The sequence below is a fragment of the Dromiciops gliroides genome, chromosome 1 (genome assembly GCF_019393635.1).
Source record: "Dromiciops gliroides isolate mDroGli1 chromosome 1, mDroGli1.pri, whole genome shotgun sequence".
Taxonomy (NCBI): domain Eukaryota; kingdom Metazoa; phylum Chordata; class Mammalia; order Microbiotheria; family Microbiotheriidae; genus Dromiciops; species Dromiciops gliroides.
Window position 1 is genome coordinate 543,426,377 of NC_057861.1, and position 17,451 is coordinate 543,443,827.

The following is a 17,451-nucleotide window of genomic DNA, read 5'->3' on the forward strand; positions in this document are numbered from 1 at the left end:
CTCTTCTAGTTCTAAATTTCTGATCCTACATAGTTTTGAAACAGGATTACTCGTAAATTTTATTAGCTAACATGGAGTTTGTGAGGCCAGGGCTCTTTCCCTGCTAAACCCTTGGCATTACCCTGACTGTGTCAAATGGGAACTTTTATCACTCCTTCTCGGAGACAAGGTTGACCTGTTTTGCTTTCTCCTTCAGGGCCATTAGTTGCAGCTGGCTGAAACTTGAAAGGGTCCCTAGCATCTCCACATTCTTGGTAAATGTGTCCTCTTCCATGCACAGCAGTTCTTGAGGAGACCAGCAGGCATTGGCTTCTGCTAACTTTAGGATGTCATCCGAAGTGGGAATTGTGACTCCTCGGCATTCTAAAGGGGGAAGAAGAAGAAATCCTCTTCAGAGGGATCGTTTTAGAATAATTTTTTTTTTTTTTTAGTGAGGCAATTGGGGTTAAGTGACTTGCCCAGGGTCACACAGCTAGTAAGTGTTAAATGTCTGAGGCCAGATTTGAACTCAGGTCCTCCTGACTCCAGGGCCGGTGCTCTATCCACTGTGCCACCTAGCTGCCCCAGAATAACTTTTTAAGAGCTGAAAGGGACTCCAACAGTGATCGTCCTTCCAGGCTTTGAGGTAAAGCAGCAGAGCAGGGAGACTGTCAGAAAGATGACAGTTCTCATAGATTTTTCCCCTTGCAACTAAAATAGCTTGGCTGGAGAGGCTAAGGACTACAGACTGAAATTTCACAAGCTATGCTAGCTCAAAGGTCCTAAACTGTAGCAAACTTCTTCCTTCTTGGAATCATTTCAATTGTCATACTATGAAGAAAATGTATAAAGAGAACTGTATGAAAGGTCTATAAGGAACAAGAATAGTCTATCTTTTAGACTGTTTGCTGTGATTACTGAAGAGTACAAAAAGGAAGAAAAGCAGTAATCCTGAGGAGAAATATTGAGAAGATATTTTTAAAATTTTTTTTAAGTTTTAGTGAGGCAATTGGGGTTAAGTGACTTGCCCAGGGTCACACAGCTAGTAAGTATTAAGTGTCTGAGGCTGGATTTGAACTCAGGTACTCCTGACTCCAGGGCCAATGCTCTATCCACTGCGCCACCTAGCTGCCCCAAGAAGATTTTTAAAGGACTTTCATCAGTATTTCAAGTGAACTGAATTGTGTAAGACTGAGTTTTTAGGCAAGCAAAGAGGAGTCAACTACTTGTTACAATGAGGGCTTGAAGTGACTCAGACTGTAATCAGTCATAGCCAAAATATTGCAAATAGTTATATATTTTTTATTACAGTTTTCATTCATTAACAAATTATATTTTGCAAGTTTACTATTTATTTGATTATAGATAAATAATAGTAATTAATAGTGGGAGAGGAGATTTATTCATTTAATTATATAATTAAATATTAAAGAACTGGGGTAAGGGCTTAAGCTGATCAATTAATGGCAGTTAAGTGGTACAGTTGACAGAACAATGGACCTGTAATTAGGAATACCTCAATTCAAATCCTGCCACAGATGCTTCTTTTCTGTGTGACCCTGGATAAGCCATTAAACCTCTAATTGCCTCAGTTTCCTCAGCTGTCAAATGGGGATAATAACAGCATCTACCTCCCAGGCTTGTAGTGAGAATCAAATGAGATAACACTTATGAAGCATTTAAATGATAATTATTATTGAGTAATATTATTGTTATTATTAGTGATGTGATAAAATAATGGGACTTGGCAGATGCCCAAGGGTCCCACCTGCTTGATTTAGTAGTTTGAATTGGGTGAGAATGAGAAACAGACTAAGTACATACTTAAGGATGATTGGATGGGGACCACACCTGGCTGGCCTTGAGTGATGTATTGGTGTACTACTGACGTCAGTAAGAGACTACTCTCAACCAATCAGCTTGAAGGACCTCCCCTTTGGGGGAGGGAGAAAGGAACAAGGAAGTGAATGCTTGCTAAGAGAAGAACTCTCTTTTTGGTGAGGAAGAGGCTCGTGGCAGCAGAGGGAGAACAAGAGTACCCTCTTAGTGGTTCTGACACCAGTTTGGTGGTGAGAGATTTCACATGGGCTGCTAGGAAGGGAAATTGCTTTCTTTCTCTCTGGCTACACCAAATTAGATCTAAGCTAGGATTTCCATGCTATAAGGAATCTGTTTTCAATCTCTCTCTCTTCACTAACTTATAATATATATTTTAATAAATTTTTAGAAGCCTAAACTCTTGCTGAATTTATCAGTGATTTTAGTCAGCTTCCCCCCAAGACTGGAGGGGTAGATTAGAACCCACAATTTAGATTTTAAACAACATAGTGGAAATGATTGTAAGTTTATTCATGAGAAATAAATTATGATTATACCCCTAGATCACTACAGAGCTTGGAAAGATAAAATTAAGCATGAAGCAATGAAGCAAGTGGCAAGCTGAGGTTGGATTGCCTATAAATGAGTGTGTTCAGAAAACCCAAGATTCTACTTAACTTTGCTAAATGGGAAGGGGTTAGGTACAGACTTTCTAAAAACTACTACATAACTTGAGTGCTTTGCAAACTTAAATGTTATATAACATCAGCTAGTATTGCAATTTGAATGGGTACAAGGACATATCACTGAGATCACAAATGTTACAAAGGAGGCCTAACACATTCTCACGATGCCAGACCACTCAAAAGACTGTAGGGACAGTGGGTCACTGATAGTCATTTTCCTAATAAGTATAAGAAGTAACATCATTAAAAGGCCTGATGGCAGACATTCTTAACTTTTTTTGTGTATCATGAACCCCTTTGATTCACCCTTCTGGTGAGCACTTCTTAGAATAATGTTTTCAAATGTGTAAGATAAAATAGGTAGGATTGGGGCAGCTAGGTGGCACAGTGGATAGAGCACCGGCCCTGGAGTCAGGAGTACCTGAGTTCAAATCTGGCCTTGGACACTTAACGCTTACTAGCTTTGTGACCCTGGGCAAGTCACTTAACCCCAATTGCCTCACTAAAAAAAAAAAAAAAGGTAGGATTACAAATGCAAATGCAACTGTATTAAAATACAGTTATTAGGGGCAGCTAGGTGGTGGAGTGGATAGAGCACTGGCCCTGGAGTCAGGAGTACCTGAGTTCAAATCTGGCCTCAGACACTTAACACTTACTAGCTATGTGACCCTGGGCAAGTCACTTAACCCCAATTGCCTCACTAAAAAAAAAAAAAAATACAGTTATTAAAAAGCAAGTTCATGGATTCTAGGTTAAGAAACCCAGCAAGAGGTCCTAATCCTATTTATCATGGAGCTGGGAGATTTCACAGAATTACAGGTTCATAGGCTATAAGAGGGTAGCTATGTGGCTCAGTGGATAGAATGCCAGGCCTGGAGGCAGAAATACTCATCTTCCTGAGTTCAAATCTGGCTTCGGACACTTACTAGCTATGTGACCCTGGGCAAGTCACTTAACCCTGTTTGCCTCAGTTTTCTAATCTGTAAACGAGCTGGTGAAAGAAATGGCACACTACTCAAGTATGTTTGCCGAAAAAATCCAAAACAAACTCAAACGGGATCATGAAGAGCCAGACATGACCAAAAAATGACTGAACAATAAGAATTGAAAGAGACCTTGGAGGTGAGCTATTCTAATTCCCTCATTTTCCAGAAAAGGAAACTGAGATCAAGAAAATTGATTTCATGTACATTAAGTTACCTTTTTTAGAATAATTCAGTTCCATGAGAATTTAATGAGGGTCAATTAAGTACCCTACATTTTCCCCAGGAATTTAAAAAATGATACTCTCCCATGACATGAGGCAGAGAAAAATGAAAGTGAGAAGAGGACCAAAATCATGGTTAGGTTTATTGGGGGTTTTTAGAATTTGGGGGGGGGGGGCAAGGAGGGTTAAGTGACTTGCCCAGAGTCACACAGCTAGTGTCAAGTGTCTGAGGCTGGATTTGAACTCAGGTCCTCCTGAATCCAGGGCAGGTGCTTTATCTACTGTGCCACCTAGCTGCCCAACATGGTTAGGTCTTTAAGAACTCTTCCTAAGCTTCCCTCTCCATGACAATTCCAACTACCACCACCACTTACTCCGATAATAATAATAATAATAATAATAATAATAATAATAACACAGGGCTTCAGAAGACCCTGCCTATGGTGAAGTCCTTCAAAGTGCAGGCTTAGTAAACTAATTTATATCCTCTATCTATAGCATATACTAGTTTTAGATTATTAACCTCCTTAAGGGAAGGGATCATGTCCCTTATGGACTACAAACTCAGTATGAACTATGTATCTCCCCCGGTCAATAGCATAGTGTTCTGCATACAGATGTTTAATAAATGGTGGCTGAATTGAACTGAACTCAGTCTGGCTAGTCCCACAGCTTTAGCTATACTTTCTGATTGTTAATATGTCCCTCATTCTTTGGAGAAAAGCATCCAAATCAAATTGTCACAGTAGCTTAATGAATGCTTGTTGACTTGATATGATTATATGTTAACTATAGGCCCTGTTTTGGTTTCAGTCCCACAGTAGATCAGAGGTGTCAAACAAAGTTCCTGAAGGACAAATTCCTATGTGGTTTTCTAATCCAACATGAGCTGGCATGGATCCTTATGTGCCCTTATGTATGGTTTCTATTTGAGTTTGACACCACTACAGAGGACTGAGAATTCAAACAAACAATCCATTTAATAAAAATATGTTTAAATGTCCCTGGCAAACACAGTTCCTAAGGTGGTTGATCAGGAAGATAAAGCAAATAAAGGCCTCCTGGAAGAAGGTTAAAAGCAATTGGCAGGACGGTTCCCTGGAGTTTTAGGAGCTCCTGCCCAAGTCCCCCAAACTGCTTTTATATTCTTCTTGCCCAAAGAGCCCAGAGATCTCAAGACCAGATCAGTTCGCACAGTGGCCAAGTTAACCCCAACTGTTCAAGATCTGGCACCCCAATCCCCTTGCTCATGACAATCCTAGGAACTGTTATGGAAGTGTGAGGGGTTAATTCCTGCCTCCTCAGTTCCACTAGTTTTGTGGCTAAATGCCTTGAGAAGACCATCTATAACTGATGCCTTTACTTCCTTTCTTCTCATTCTCTTTTTAACTCTCAACAGTTTGGTTTCTAATTTCATCATTCAACTGAAACCATTCTCTCCAAATTTACCAGTGAAGTCATGATTTCCAATTTGTTATTCACCTCTCTTCGATCTTTGATACTGCTGAGTCCCCTCTTCTTCCTGATACGCTCTTCTCTTTAAGACAATACTCTATCCTGGTTCTCCTGCTGCATGTCTACCTGGTCCTTTTCAGTCTCCTTGCTGAAGTTCTCCATCTAGGTTCCATCCCTACCTACTGTCAGTTTTCCCCAAGATTCTGTCCTGGGCTCTGTCCTCCCTTCCTTTCCCTTCCCCTTCCCTCCCATCTCCCTTTCTCTCCTCTTCTTTACTCTCCTCTCCACTCCTCTCCTCTCCTCTCCTCTCCATATATTATTTCACTTGGTGATTTCATCAGCTTTCATGAAGTCAATTATCATCTCTATGCTGAGTATTCTTAGATCTACTTATTTATTCCTTCTTTTTTTTCTTTTTCTTTCTTTTTTTTTTGCAGGGCAATGAGGGTTAAGTGACTTGCCCAGGGTCACACAGCTAGTAAGTGTCAAGTGTCTGAGGCCAGATTTGAACTCAGGTCGTCCTGAATCCAGGGCTGGTACTTTATCCACTGTACCACCTAGCTGCCCCCTACTACTTGTTCATTCCTAACCTCAATCTTGAGCTCCCAACTCTCTTTCCCAATTGCCTATTAGACATCTCAAGCTGCATGTCCCACAAACATCTTATACGCAATATGTCCAAAACTGAATTCGCTATGTTTCCCCCCAAATCCTCCCTTCCCTTTCAGACTTTTCTATTATCTCTATTATCTATTGAGAGCACCATTGTTCTCCCAGTCCCCCAGGCTCAAAACCTAGGTGTCATCTTCTCAACTCGTCATTCTTTCTCACCTCCCTCCCCATTTCCTATTTGTTATCAAGGCCTGTTGATTTTACCTTGGGAACATCTCTTATATATGCCTTGTAAACATCTCTTATATAAGCCTTCTTCTTTCCTTTAAAACTAATGAGGGGGAGTAGCTAGGTGGCACAGTGGATAAAGCATTGGCCCTGAATTCAGGAGGACCTGAGTTCAAATGTGACCTCAGATACTTACTGGTTGTGTGACCCTGGGCAAGTCACTTAACCCTCTTTGCCCCACAAAAACAAAACAAAACAAAAAAACCTAATGAGGAAGGTGATTTTGCACAACTCTGCTTCACTTAAATCCAATTCACTTGCAAATCCAAATATCACCTTCCTGATGTCGTTGGTCCTCTCTTCAAGAACAACCACTGGGGAGCTAGGTGGCGCAGTGGATAAAGCACTGGCCCTGGATTCAGCAATACCTGAGTTCAAATCCGGCCTTAGTCACTTGACAATTACTAGCTGTGTGACCCTAGGCAAGTCACTTAACCCCCATTGCCCCGCAAAAAACAAAAAAACAAAAAGAAAACAAAACAAAACAAAAAGAACAACCACCACTTTAGTGCCCTCATCACCTCACACCTGGACTGTTGCAATAATGGTTAGCTTCCTTGCCACAAGTCTCTCCCCACTACAATTCATTCTCTATTCAGCTATCAGATTGATCTTCCTAAAGCACAGGTATGACTATCACATACATACATACACACACATACACACACACACACACACACACACACACACACACACACACCCCATTCATTAAATTCCCTTGGTCCTTATTACCTCCAAGATCAAATATAACATCTTCTGTTTGATATTCAATGCCCTTCATAACCTGTCGCCTTCCTACTTTTCCGGTCTTCCTACGCCTTACCTCCCCTTATGTACTTTGGCTTCATTGCTATTCTCTGAGCAGGACCCTTTATCTCCCAACTCTAAGCATTTTCACTGGGTGTCCTCCATGTCTGAGATGTTCTCTCTCTCTTCATTTCTGCCTCCTGGCTTCCTTTAAGTCTCAGCTAAAATTCCACCTCTTACAGAAAGCCTTTCTCAATTCTAGTGCCTTCAATTATTTCCAATTTATCCTGTATATAACTTGTTTGTACAAAGTTGTTTGCATGTTGTCTGGAAAGCAAGGACTGTCTTTTACTTTTCTTTGTATCTCCAGTGCTTATCACTGCACATAGTAGGTGTTTAACAAACACTTAGTTACTGACTGATTAGTATACTGACCCATGATAAGACCAAACAGAAGCACTCTGGTATAACAAAGTGCTGAACTAGGCTTAGCGAGGCCCGAGTTCTAGATCTAGTTTTGCTATTAGCAATGTGACCCTCAGTAAGTCACTTTATCTCTCTGTAGGCTTTAGTTTCCTCATATAAAAACACAAGGAGGTTTCTGGATCAAATGACTTATAAAATCTTTTCCAGTTCTAAAATTCTGTCCTTCAAAAGCAACTCACACTAACACACAAACTAAACCTTTAAACTTAAGGAGAGTCCTCAGATAAACAAGGTAATAATAGAGGAGTTGTTTAACTTTTATAAAGTCTAAGAAAGGAGATGATGAACAAGCCTGCTTCTCCTTCCAGGCAGACCAGGCCAGCAGACCTCCTTGGCTATCTCTAAGTGACTGGAAAAGTCAAGTAATTCCCTATGTAGTTGATAGTCTCAGGTTTCCTTTGTCAGAAGAGTTCCATTTTTTATGCAAATGTGTCTGCTGGTCCCAGTTTTGGCCTGTATAAAGGACAACCAAAAGGCTCTGCCTTTGGATAAAATCTGAATTTATTTCCTGGGAACTGTCAACTAGAAATGCCATCCTCTAGCAGATAGCAGCAGTTATTTTTCCAGCTGGAAAGTGGGTCCTTTCCTGTGAAGCATAAGAGGATCTCTCTTATATCCAACTTTAGTGGTATAGTGGTAATTACACATAATGCTAAAGTGGAGTAGTCATACATGATGTTGAGGTATTGGTACACCGTGCCTGGATGGCCGGTGCTAAACCCAAATCATGTCAGGCATGCTAAATCAGGTGAAGTAAGCTAATGAAGAAAGAATAGCAAGGGAAATACCAACTCCTCAGACTGGGGGCTTTGAGGAAAGTTAACAGTTAACAGTTATAAAAGGATAATGAATATCAAGATGGAGTCCTGGTACCAAAGGCACAAATTTGGAAGATACTGGGGATACGTGTTTCTCAGATCATTGATGCCTAACACTTATCTCCAATTGAAGGTCAAGGTATTGCATTAAGTACCTTATTAAGGTACTCCTAAGGTACACAGGAGGCCTTCATAAGGAAAAACTTTCTAAGATATATAGTTATCTAAATAATGTCCCAAAGTATCTTCCTATCTAAAAAATTTCTAAGGGCTACTATTATTTTTTTTTCTTTTGCAGGGCAATGAGGGATAAGTGATTTGCCCAGGGTCACACAGCTAGTAGGTGTCAGGTGTCTGAGGTCAGATTTGAACTCAGGTTCTTCTGAATCCAGGGCCGGTGCTCTATCCACTGCACCACCTAGCTGCCCCCTTTACTATTAATTTTGTTTAAAAAATTTCAGTCCCAAATTCTCTCCCTCTCTCCCCCACCCATTGAGAAAGCAAGATATAATGATACTCATTATACCTATGAAGCCATGCAAAACATATTTCCACAAGGCATATAGTTATCTAAATAGATAATGGGCCTCAGGAAGTAGCAGGCTCCCTCTTATTAGAGATTCAGGCAACTACTTCTTAGGGATGTTATAGAATGGATTCCTGTTGAGATACAGTTTGGACCAAATGACTTCTGAGGCTATGAACGAGATGTGGCATATGCATTTCTACACTATCCCCCTATTCTTCAATGATCTATATAGGTTGCCTTTTTGAAGTTCTACCTAGTACAGTGCTCGATAGATGGTGGGCATTTAATAAATGCTGTTGGTTGACTTATTCTTATCCTGAAAAATTTTCTCTTAGCTCTTCCCACATTCTCCAGGGTCATGGTAATGACACATCTGGCACGTAGGTTAGTATTATTCATAAAAGGATGATGATTTCAAGAAGGTCCTGCTGCATCCTCAAAATATTGCCTTCATTTGCTTATTGACACCTGCAATTCCAGGTTAAGGGAAACACTTTATCGTTAATCTTTTTTGTTGTTTGTTGTTCAGTTGTTTTAGTCATGTCTGACTCTTCATGACCCATTTGGGGTTTTCTCAGCAAAGACACTGAAGTGCTTAGCATGAAGCTTTTACACCTTAGTAAAAATGAGTTTCAGATCTTTTCCTAAGAGCAGGTTTCAAATGGGCTTAGAGGTAAAAAGAATTAAGGAACAGAAGGAAGCTGTTGGAATCAGATGACCCTAATGGGAAAAGAATGGTATAAAAAAGGAAAACTCAGGGTGCTAAAGATAAACTTTCCAGATTTTACAATTTTTCTTACGGTGATCCTAGGTGGGAATGTTAGGAACTCAGAGAACCATATCACCTGTTCAATTGACCAATTTCAACTATACATTCATTCCCTGCTGAAACATGATCTAAGCATTTTTTCATATGCAGAGGAGGATTTAAAAAAAATAATAACAACATGACATGAAACTTGTTTATCCCTAGAACCTACCAGCTCTGGTAAGCAGCCCTGACTGAAATATCTTTTTAAAAGTTGAAATTATTTGACATTTGACTCTTTGTAACTCTGTCATTTGATAGACACTCAATCAAGCCCTGTGAACACAAACCCTGAGAACTCAGCCAGAAATGTCACTACTATGGAACTGGCCCAGGTACCAAAAACATGCTTACCATCTCTGGGATCAGATGTGTGAACATTTCTACTGGTGTTCTGGATGGATTCAAAAACAGCCCAGAGAAAGTCTTTAGGGAGTTGGGTTCCCATCATTTTGGAAGCTGTTTGCTGAAGAATATCAGGGAACTGTATAGGTGGAAGGGATGGAGGAGAAAGTGAAGCATATTCATTAAAGCAAATAACTGCAATGAAGGATCATATTAATCTTTATTTAAACATGTGAATATGTACACCTGAAAAAATGTACAAATGTGTATTGTGCGGATGTATAAGAATACATGCTATTCACATTGTTACATGGTTGTGAGTATACAGTGCTTTGTATGTAGGTGTTTGTGTAACATATCTGTGTACAGTTATGGTACATGAAATTATGTGGGGATGGATATTTACATGCAGTATACATTTTCCTCCAGGGGGCCTGGTGGGGAAGTCAAATTTAATTTAGTTGTTATTTTAATACTTCCTGGGTCTCTGCTTGCCTGAAAAGAAGGTACAAAAGTCCATTCCAAAAATTCAGTGAGGGACTGGACCCTATAAGAAGGGGCAGAGATGCTTCTGCCCTCACCAACAGTAAGTCTCTCTGATATATCATATCACATGCTATCTCTAATCACTCAACTTAATCTCTTGAAAGCTGTGAAACCAGGAACTGAAAGGTACCTTAGCAGCAATGACACTTAATTCATCTCCTGAAAAGAGAACAAGAAATGGCCCAATGTCTTTCGTTGTTTCAGCCGTCCAATTTTGAGGGCGTCTGGAAAGGAAGAGGAAAGGCTGAAAACCATGAGGAATTACAAGAATGTAGAGGAAAGCCACATGTTTTGCCTATGTTAGCAACAGAGACTTTCTTGTGTGATGCAGAGTTTTACTGGCTCAAAAATAACTTCCTCTCATATTGGATAGGAAGAAGCCCACAGAGAATTACAGGGTATTATTTCCCTGAAATTGGTTCTGCAGGACAGTCCATTTAAAGTGAGAGAATGGTGGCTTAAAGCCACATCACATTTGGTAGAGTTTTTTAAAGGGCCCTACCACATAGGCAGCTTGGCTTCTTCCTTCATGGTAGAGAAAGACTGGATCCTTTAGCTAAAGTAGTCCTTATTATTCAGACGGATAAAAACTAGTACTACCCTGATTGTTGTTGTCATTTAGTCCTTTCAGTTGTGTCTAACTCTTTGTGACCTCATTTGGGGTTTTCTTTGCAGAGATACTAGAGTGCTTTGCCATTTCCTTCTCTGGCTCATTTTACAGATAAGGAAACTGAGGCCAACAGGGTTAAGTGGCTTGTCCAGGATCACACTTTGAGATCACATTTGAACTCAGGGAGATGAGTCTTCCTGACTCCAGGCCCGGCACTCTATTCACTGTGCCACCTAGCTGCCTACTACCCTGATACCTGGCCAAAAAACTAAGAAATTTTTCTGTTTCGAATTCTGTTTTCTCCAGAGAGATTTCTCTTGCCTAAAAGCAATAGCTCATTAACAATTTTATAATTTACATTATTAATTTTCTTTTTCTTGATAGGCAGAAGCATATCTTAATGAATAAAGCCAATCTCCAAGCCAGGAAGACATAGGTTCAAGTCCTAACTCTGAGCTATACTAGCTGTGTGACCCTGGTCAAATCACTTAACCTCATACTGCTGTAGGCAACTCTCTCAAACTATAGCATAATCTGAGACCCCAAAGCCATTGGTATGATTCTCTCTCCCCCATTAGTGGAGACCAGTGCCTTAAGCCTGCATGAACAATGGGGTAGAGTTGGCAAAAGTAGTAGGAAAAAGAACTCGTCAGTCGTATCTTCAAGCTCTTGAATTCATTGATATCTACCAATGAGGAGAGAGCCCTAGACCAAATGGACTTTGAGACAATAGTTTGAAGAGAAAGTCCTAACCTGCACTGATAGAGGAAGTTTCCTTTACTAATGAAATCATTGGTCTAGACCCTATCCCTATCCATCATTAAGACCAACAATAATGTCAGATATTTGTATAAGACCTTTAACATTTTTCAAAACCTGATAATGATTGCGTAATCTCATCATAACTCTTCAACCCAGGCAGGGCAGGTATTGTTCTTTTCTTTCTTTTTTTTTTTTTTTTGGTGAGGCAATGAGGGTTAAGTGACTTACCCAGGGTCACACAGCTAGTAAGTGTCAAGTGTCTGAGGCCGGATTTGAACTCAGGCTGGTGCTTTATCCACAGTGCTGCCTAGCTGCCCCCCCCCCCCCAGGGCAGGTATTGTTATCCCAGTTTTACAGATGAGGAAAGTAGCCCAACCAAGTTAAATGAATCCCTAAGGTCACATAATGATTCAGAAGCAAAGCCAAGACAAAGCTCAGAAAGAAGAGTATGTCAATATCTAAAATTAGGGGTATCTGACTTCTGACTCAATTCCAAAGTCTCTGTTGCTAGAAATTTGTGTTTCTTTGCATTATGTCAGCAAGACAACAGAGGGAGAGCCATTAACCAGGAAAAACAAACACAGACTGACCTAGGCCTTGAGCAAAGCCAAAGGCTGACCATCTCACCCATGCAGCTCCAGGAGTTTGTGCTTCACTTCAGTCTTTTGCTCAGGGCTGAGGCTGGTGCAGAATTTGAGTCTGTCTATTGATACGGCCAAGGCCCGAGGGTGAATCCCACTCTGGATAATGGCTGGAGGCAAATGGCAGATGAGGTTTCCAATGATGTCAATGTCGTATTCATCAGTAATAGAATCATTCTGAAACCAAGAGGCCAGAGATGGGAAAACTGTCTCCCAGGTACATCCAGGAGAATGTTTTGTTATAGTCACTTGACATGAGGTGGTTTTACTTACAACCCTATCAAATACTTTGGTTGTTACAGGACCTTCAGTCTCTTGGATTAGGCAGAAATGGAACGTGACCTGAATTTATCCCAGTGATGCAAGCATCAGGTTTTTGGAAAACTGCACTATGGACCTGGCATGCAAATGACACAAAATCTCCAAGGCATAGAGCTGTGTGAGTGGGGATGTCCAGGAAATAAACAGAAGGTGGGGGGCTTCATAGATGCACTTGGATAATTATTAAAAAACAAAGCAAAAAAATAAAATACCTTATATGTAAAAAACAAACAAACAAACAAACAAAGCAAAACCAGGGATACTTGATGGATCTCCCTTCCAACACAGCTTGAATACATTGTCACTGAAAATCGGTTGCTTCGAGCTCTCTGGAGAATTAAATGGATATGGTTGGTCTTTTATGTGCACCCATGGAGTGAGAAGCAGTCAATATCCTGTAATTTGAAGAGTGCTCCCCCAAACTCTTCCCCACTGAGATCTGACATTCCATCATTAGTGAGTGACTCATTCTTTGGTGTTAAGCATTACACTCAGCATGCAATCTTCTTTTTAAATGAATCTATCAAATTACTTTCCTTTCTCACAGGAGATACTGGAACAATATAAGAACTGAAGGAGTCTTAGGGCAAAAGAATAAGCCAAAAGAGGAGGGAGGGGAGAGAATAAGGAAGCAGAGAATGTTGAATATAAACTCTGCTGCCTCTACAATTTTGTGTAGTATCAGCCAGACTGGGCCACTTCTTTTTCTTTAAGATGCTGATGCCTCAGTGTAAAAAAATATCACTTCACCCTGAAAAAGGATGAATTGTGAAGAACTCAAAGAAGTATAGGAAGACATATATGATCTGTTAAGAAAACAGAACCATCCTCACAATATGCACAATGCTTACAATCATGTATTTGGAAAAAAACAAGAAAAATTAAATGAAACACTGGGTAACTAGAATTAAATATAAATATAACAACTACAATAACCAATCTTAAACCCAGAAAGAGATGACAAATGTACCTCTCTCCCTCCCTTTGCATAGTTTTTTCTTTCTTTGAGGTGGTGCGAGACTATGGGTTTGGAACATATAGATTTTTATATATGATCAGATTAGCTTGGTGTGATATTAAAACACCCCAAAATTAATAATTTTTTTTAAAAGTATGCTGCTTCAGAACACAATTTTTTTTCCTTACTATTCTGGGGACACTCCAGATTCCCACAGATTCTCATAAAACTTAAGGTTTGAATACCCCAAGAATTTTTTGCCAAACTTCTGCCATCCATCCCTTCCTACACTGTGCAGATTAATAGGTGATACTGAAACTTTATTCTAAGATGGGAACTTGGGGAAGTGGAGGCATCATACAGCATAGGAAGGTTCAACACAAGCTTCTTTTAGAGCAGGAAGGACCTTTTCTTACCAAGCATTGCTGTACTTTTCTGATAATTGAATTCTTTTTGTGAGAATCCAAAATGAGTGTGTTCAGCTGGATCTTTCCAAGACTAATCAGAAAGGGAACACACTGAGAGGCTGAGACCAGTTCCAGATAACGGGCCCTGGAAAGAGAACAAGGGAAAGTGAAGAGGAAGAATACAGTTTTCCTGCTGCCTTTGTAGGCCATATCACACAGTTTTGTATTTAGTTGCTCTCAGGTGGATACTGGGGGGATAGCTTCCTCAACTTGATTCCAAACTCCTATTGGTCAGAGACTATGTTTGATACCCACAATGCCTAGCACAGTCCTAGGTATGTAGCAGGAGCTCAAATAATTGTTGATTGAGGGGTTAACTGACTGAACATCTGTAAAACATTCTGCAAACCTTAAACTACTCTATACATGTTTGCTATTATTATTAAAGAGGAAGGGCAAAGTGATAGAGAAGAGAGAAGAAAATGAGGAAGCAAAGGAAGGAGGACTGGGAAACTGAGAAGGGGAAGAAAAGAGGGGGAGGAACAGTATCCAGGCAGGCCTCAAAAAGCTAGACTGCATTTCTTTTGAGGCTTGCCTTGAAATGCTGAAAGCAAAACCAACTAGTCAATGAATCAACATGAAGAACCTTTACTTATAGCATCTGTAATTCCATCAGGCTTGTAAGCAGAGTTGTAAATTCTACCCAGAATTAAGAGGTACTTATTAATTCTCCAATTCAGAAGGAATGAAGGATCTCAGGGGCAGATAGGTGGCACAGCAGATAAAACACTGGCCCTGGATTCAGGAGAACCTTAGTTCAAATATAGCCACAGTCACTTGACACTTACTAGCTGTGTGACCCTGGGCAAGTCACTTAACCCTCATTGCCCTGCCTCCCCCTCCCGCCCCCAAAAAAGGAATGAAGGGATCTTCTTCTGATTTATTTATTTATTTATTTTTGCAGAAGGGCACAAAATTTAAATATTCGGCCTAGATTCCTAAGTATAAAGATGAATTTTCTTTTCTTTTTCTGGAATTATAATGCTGTTTTATTCTGTACATTAAAACTACATTCATTTTTCTCATGAAAAGATTAAGAAAAGCCCAGTTTACTGTCTTTATCATCCTTCTAATCATTAGTTCATTATCAGTGCTTCTCATGATTATCCTGATGTTTGGAACTTTCTTGGGTGCTGAGGTCTCCATGTTATTTAAGTTATTTAAAGACCAAGATTGCTCCCATTTAATAATAATAGTATCTAATCTTTATATGGTGATTTTAGTTTTGCAAAATGCAAAATGCAAGGTTTGATCCTTAAAACCACCTTGTGAATAGGCGCTGTTAGTATCCGCATTTCACAAGCAAGGAAATGGAGACCAAGAAAGGTTAAATGACTTTCCCAGAATTGCACAGCTAGTAAGTATCTCAGGCACAATCGATATAGAGTTAGTGCATGTAGATTTTGAAGTGCTCCATGTAGGTAAGGGAGAATTATGATAAATTCCCACCAGTGTAACTGCTGAACCAGTGTGAGGATCCTGACAATGTTTACTTACGGGAGTGCTGAAAGGAGAAAGGGAGGCAGAGCTAAGCGAGACTCCTTCCAGTATTTCCAAGCTAAACAATTAACCTGAAAAAACAAAGTCGTGTCTGAAGATTTCCAGGCCTTATGAGATCTGAATGAGCCAAGTCTAGCTTGTTACAAGTGATTTAGGATGAGGCTGACTTCTTCAAAATAATAACAATATTAATGACAACAGCTAGCATTTATACAGCTCTTTAAAGTTTACAAAATTATGTTAACTCATTTGAGCTTCATAACAATTCCAGGTACTATTATTATCCCCGTTGTGCAGATAAAGCATAGTCTTAGAATTCTGATCCCCACCAATTTAACTGGGCATGCAGAGCCTTTCATACATCTAAGAAATAGACTCCATGTCCTTCATCAAAATTTTGCAGCCTTGGGGGCAGCTAGGTGGCCCAGTGGATAGAGCACTGGCTCTGGATTCAGGAGGACCTGAGTTCAAATCCAGCCTGAGACACTTGACATTTCCTAGCTGTGTGACCCTGGGCAAATCACTTAACCCTCACTGTCCTGCAAAAAAAAAATTAATTATGGCCTCTTCTAAGAGAGCTCTATAATATTAGTCTTCCTTTTCCATCATCCCTCAAAGAAAGAACTTGAGCGAACCAATGGTATAAAAATCTTTTAATTCCAATTTTTTTTTTTTTTTTTTGCAGGGCAATGGGGGTTAAGTGACTTGCCCAGGGTCACACAGCCAGTAAGCGTCAAGTGTCTGAGGCCGGATTTGAACTCGGGAACTCCTGAATCCAGGGCCGGTGCTTTATCCATTGCGCCACTTAGCCGCCCTTAATACCAATTTTTAATATATCTAAAGAAAAGGAAGAAAAATTATCTCCATATTCATCTGGGAAGGGGAAATTTATCCAAGGCCCTGGGTTCTGCAGATAATGCAAGGTCATGACCTATATGCTATAACTCTAGTCACATTTATACTCTCTCAAAAACTATGATAAATAAGGTATGCTGATGACACATTTCATCCATAGCATCAAATAGTCTCATACTGGTTTGGAAGATAAAGTTTTTAGATGAAAAATATTCTCAGAGCATTTTTTTAACCAAATACTTCAATAATAAAGGACAGCAGTGTTTGGGAGGTGTGGACATTTTTAATTCAAATATAATCAGCATATATGTAGTAATTTTTTAAAAAGACAATCTAATTCTCCCACCTCCCACCCCCCACATAAATACATTATAGAGAGAATTGGGGGTGGGGTGGGGACATGAGGGTTAAGTGACTTGCCCGGGGTCACACAGCTAGGAAGTGTCAAGTGTCTGAGGTCCTCCTGAATCAAGGGCCAGTGCTTTATCCACTGCGCCACCTAGCTGCCCCCATAAATACATTATAAATGTATTTCTTGGTTCAATTTTGAATCTGGAATGAACATAACATGCTTTGATTGCCAAGATATAAAGGTCACCAAGTCCAGATACTTTGCCCCCTTTTAAAATATGAAACTGGAGATTACTTGGCTTGAATAAAACAGTTGGCCCTAAACTATCACTGGCATCTGAAAACCCTTAGGAAAAAGTTCTCAAGCAGAGCAATCAACATTAACCCACTTATGGGGGATGGGCAGGAACAGAATTAGAATGGGGGAAAAAAGGCTGCTAATGATACCTGATATGGAGAAAGCAGGTGGAGATTGTTTTCAAAATACTTGAAATGGGCCAAAAATGAGTCAGAATTCATGTTCTCAATCTGCTGGCATGTTATTCCTTTAACCAACTGCCCTACACTGAAAAGAGAGATGAGGGGTGGGGGGAAGGGAAGGTGGAGAGGGAATGAAGTTAGAGACGGAGGGATATAAAAAGGACACAGAGGCCCTTTCATAT

General features: G+C 40.0%; 1 protein-coding gene across 1 annotated transcript in view; it reads right to left on the reverse strand.

Moving 5' to 3' along the window:
• Window positions 1-17,451, reverse strand: part of OTOA (otoancorin) — a 90,311-nt gene that overhangs the window by 39,900 nt on the left and 32,960 nt on the right. The window contains exons 16-22 of the mRNA XM_043977442.1: window positions 17,237-17,354; window positions 15,581-15,654; window positions 14,033-14,168; window positions 12,324-12,514; window positions 10,455-10,548; window positions 9,788-9,917; window positions 176-363 (exon numbers count right to left, since the gene is read on the reverse strand). Coding sequence (XP_043833377.1) covers window positions 176-363; window positions 9,788-9,917; window positions 10,455-10,548; window positions 12,324-12,514; window positions 14,033-14,168; window positions 15,581-15,654; window positions 17,237-17,354 — 931 coding nt within the window. The remainder of the gene's footprint in view (window positions 1-175; window positions 364-9,787; window positions 9,918-10,454; window positions 10,549-12,323; window positions 12,515-14,032; window positions 14,169-15,580; window positions 15,655-17,236; window positions 17,355-17,451) is intronic.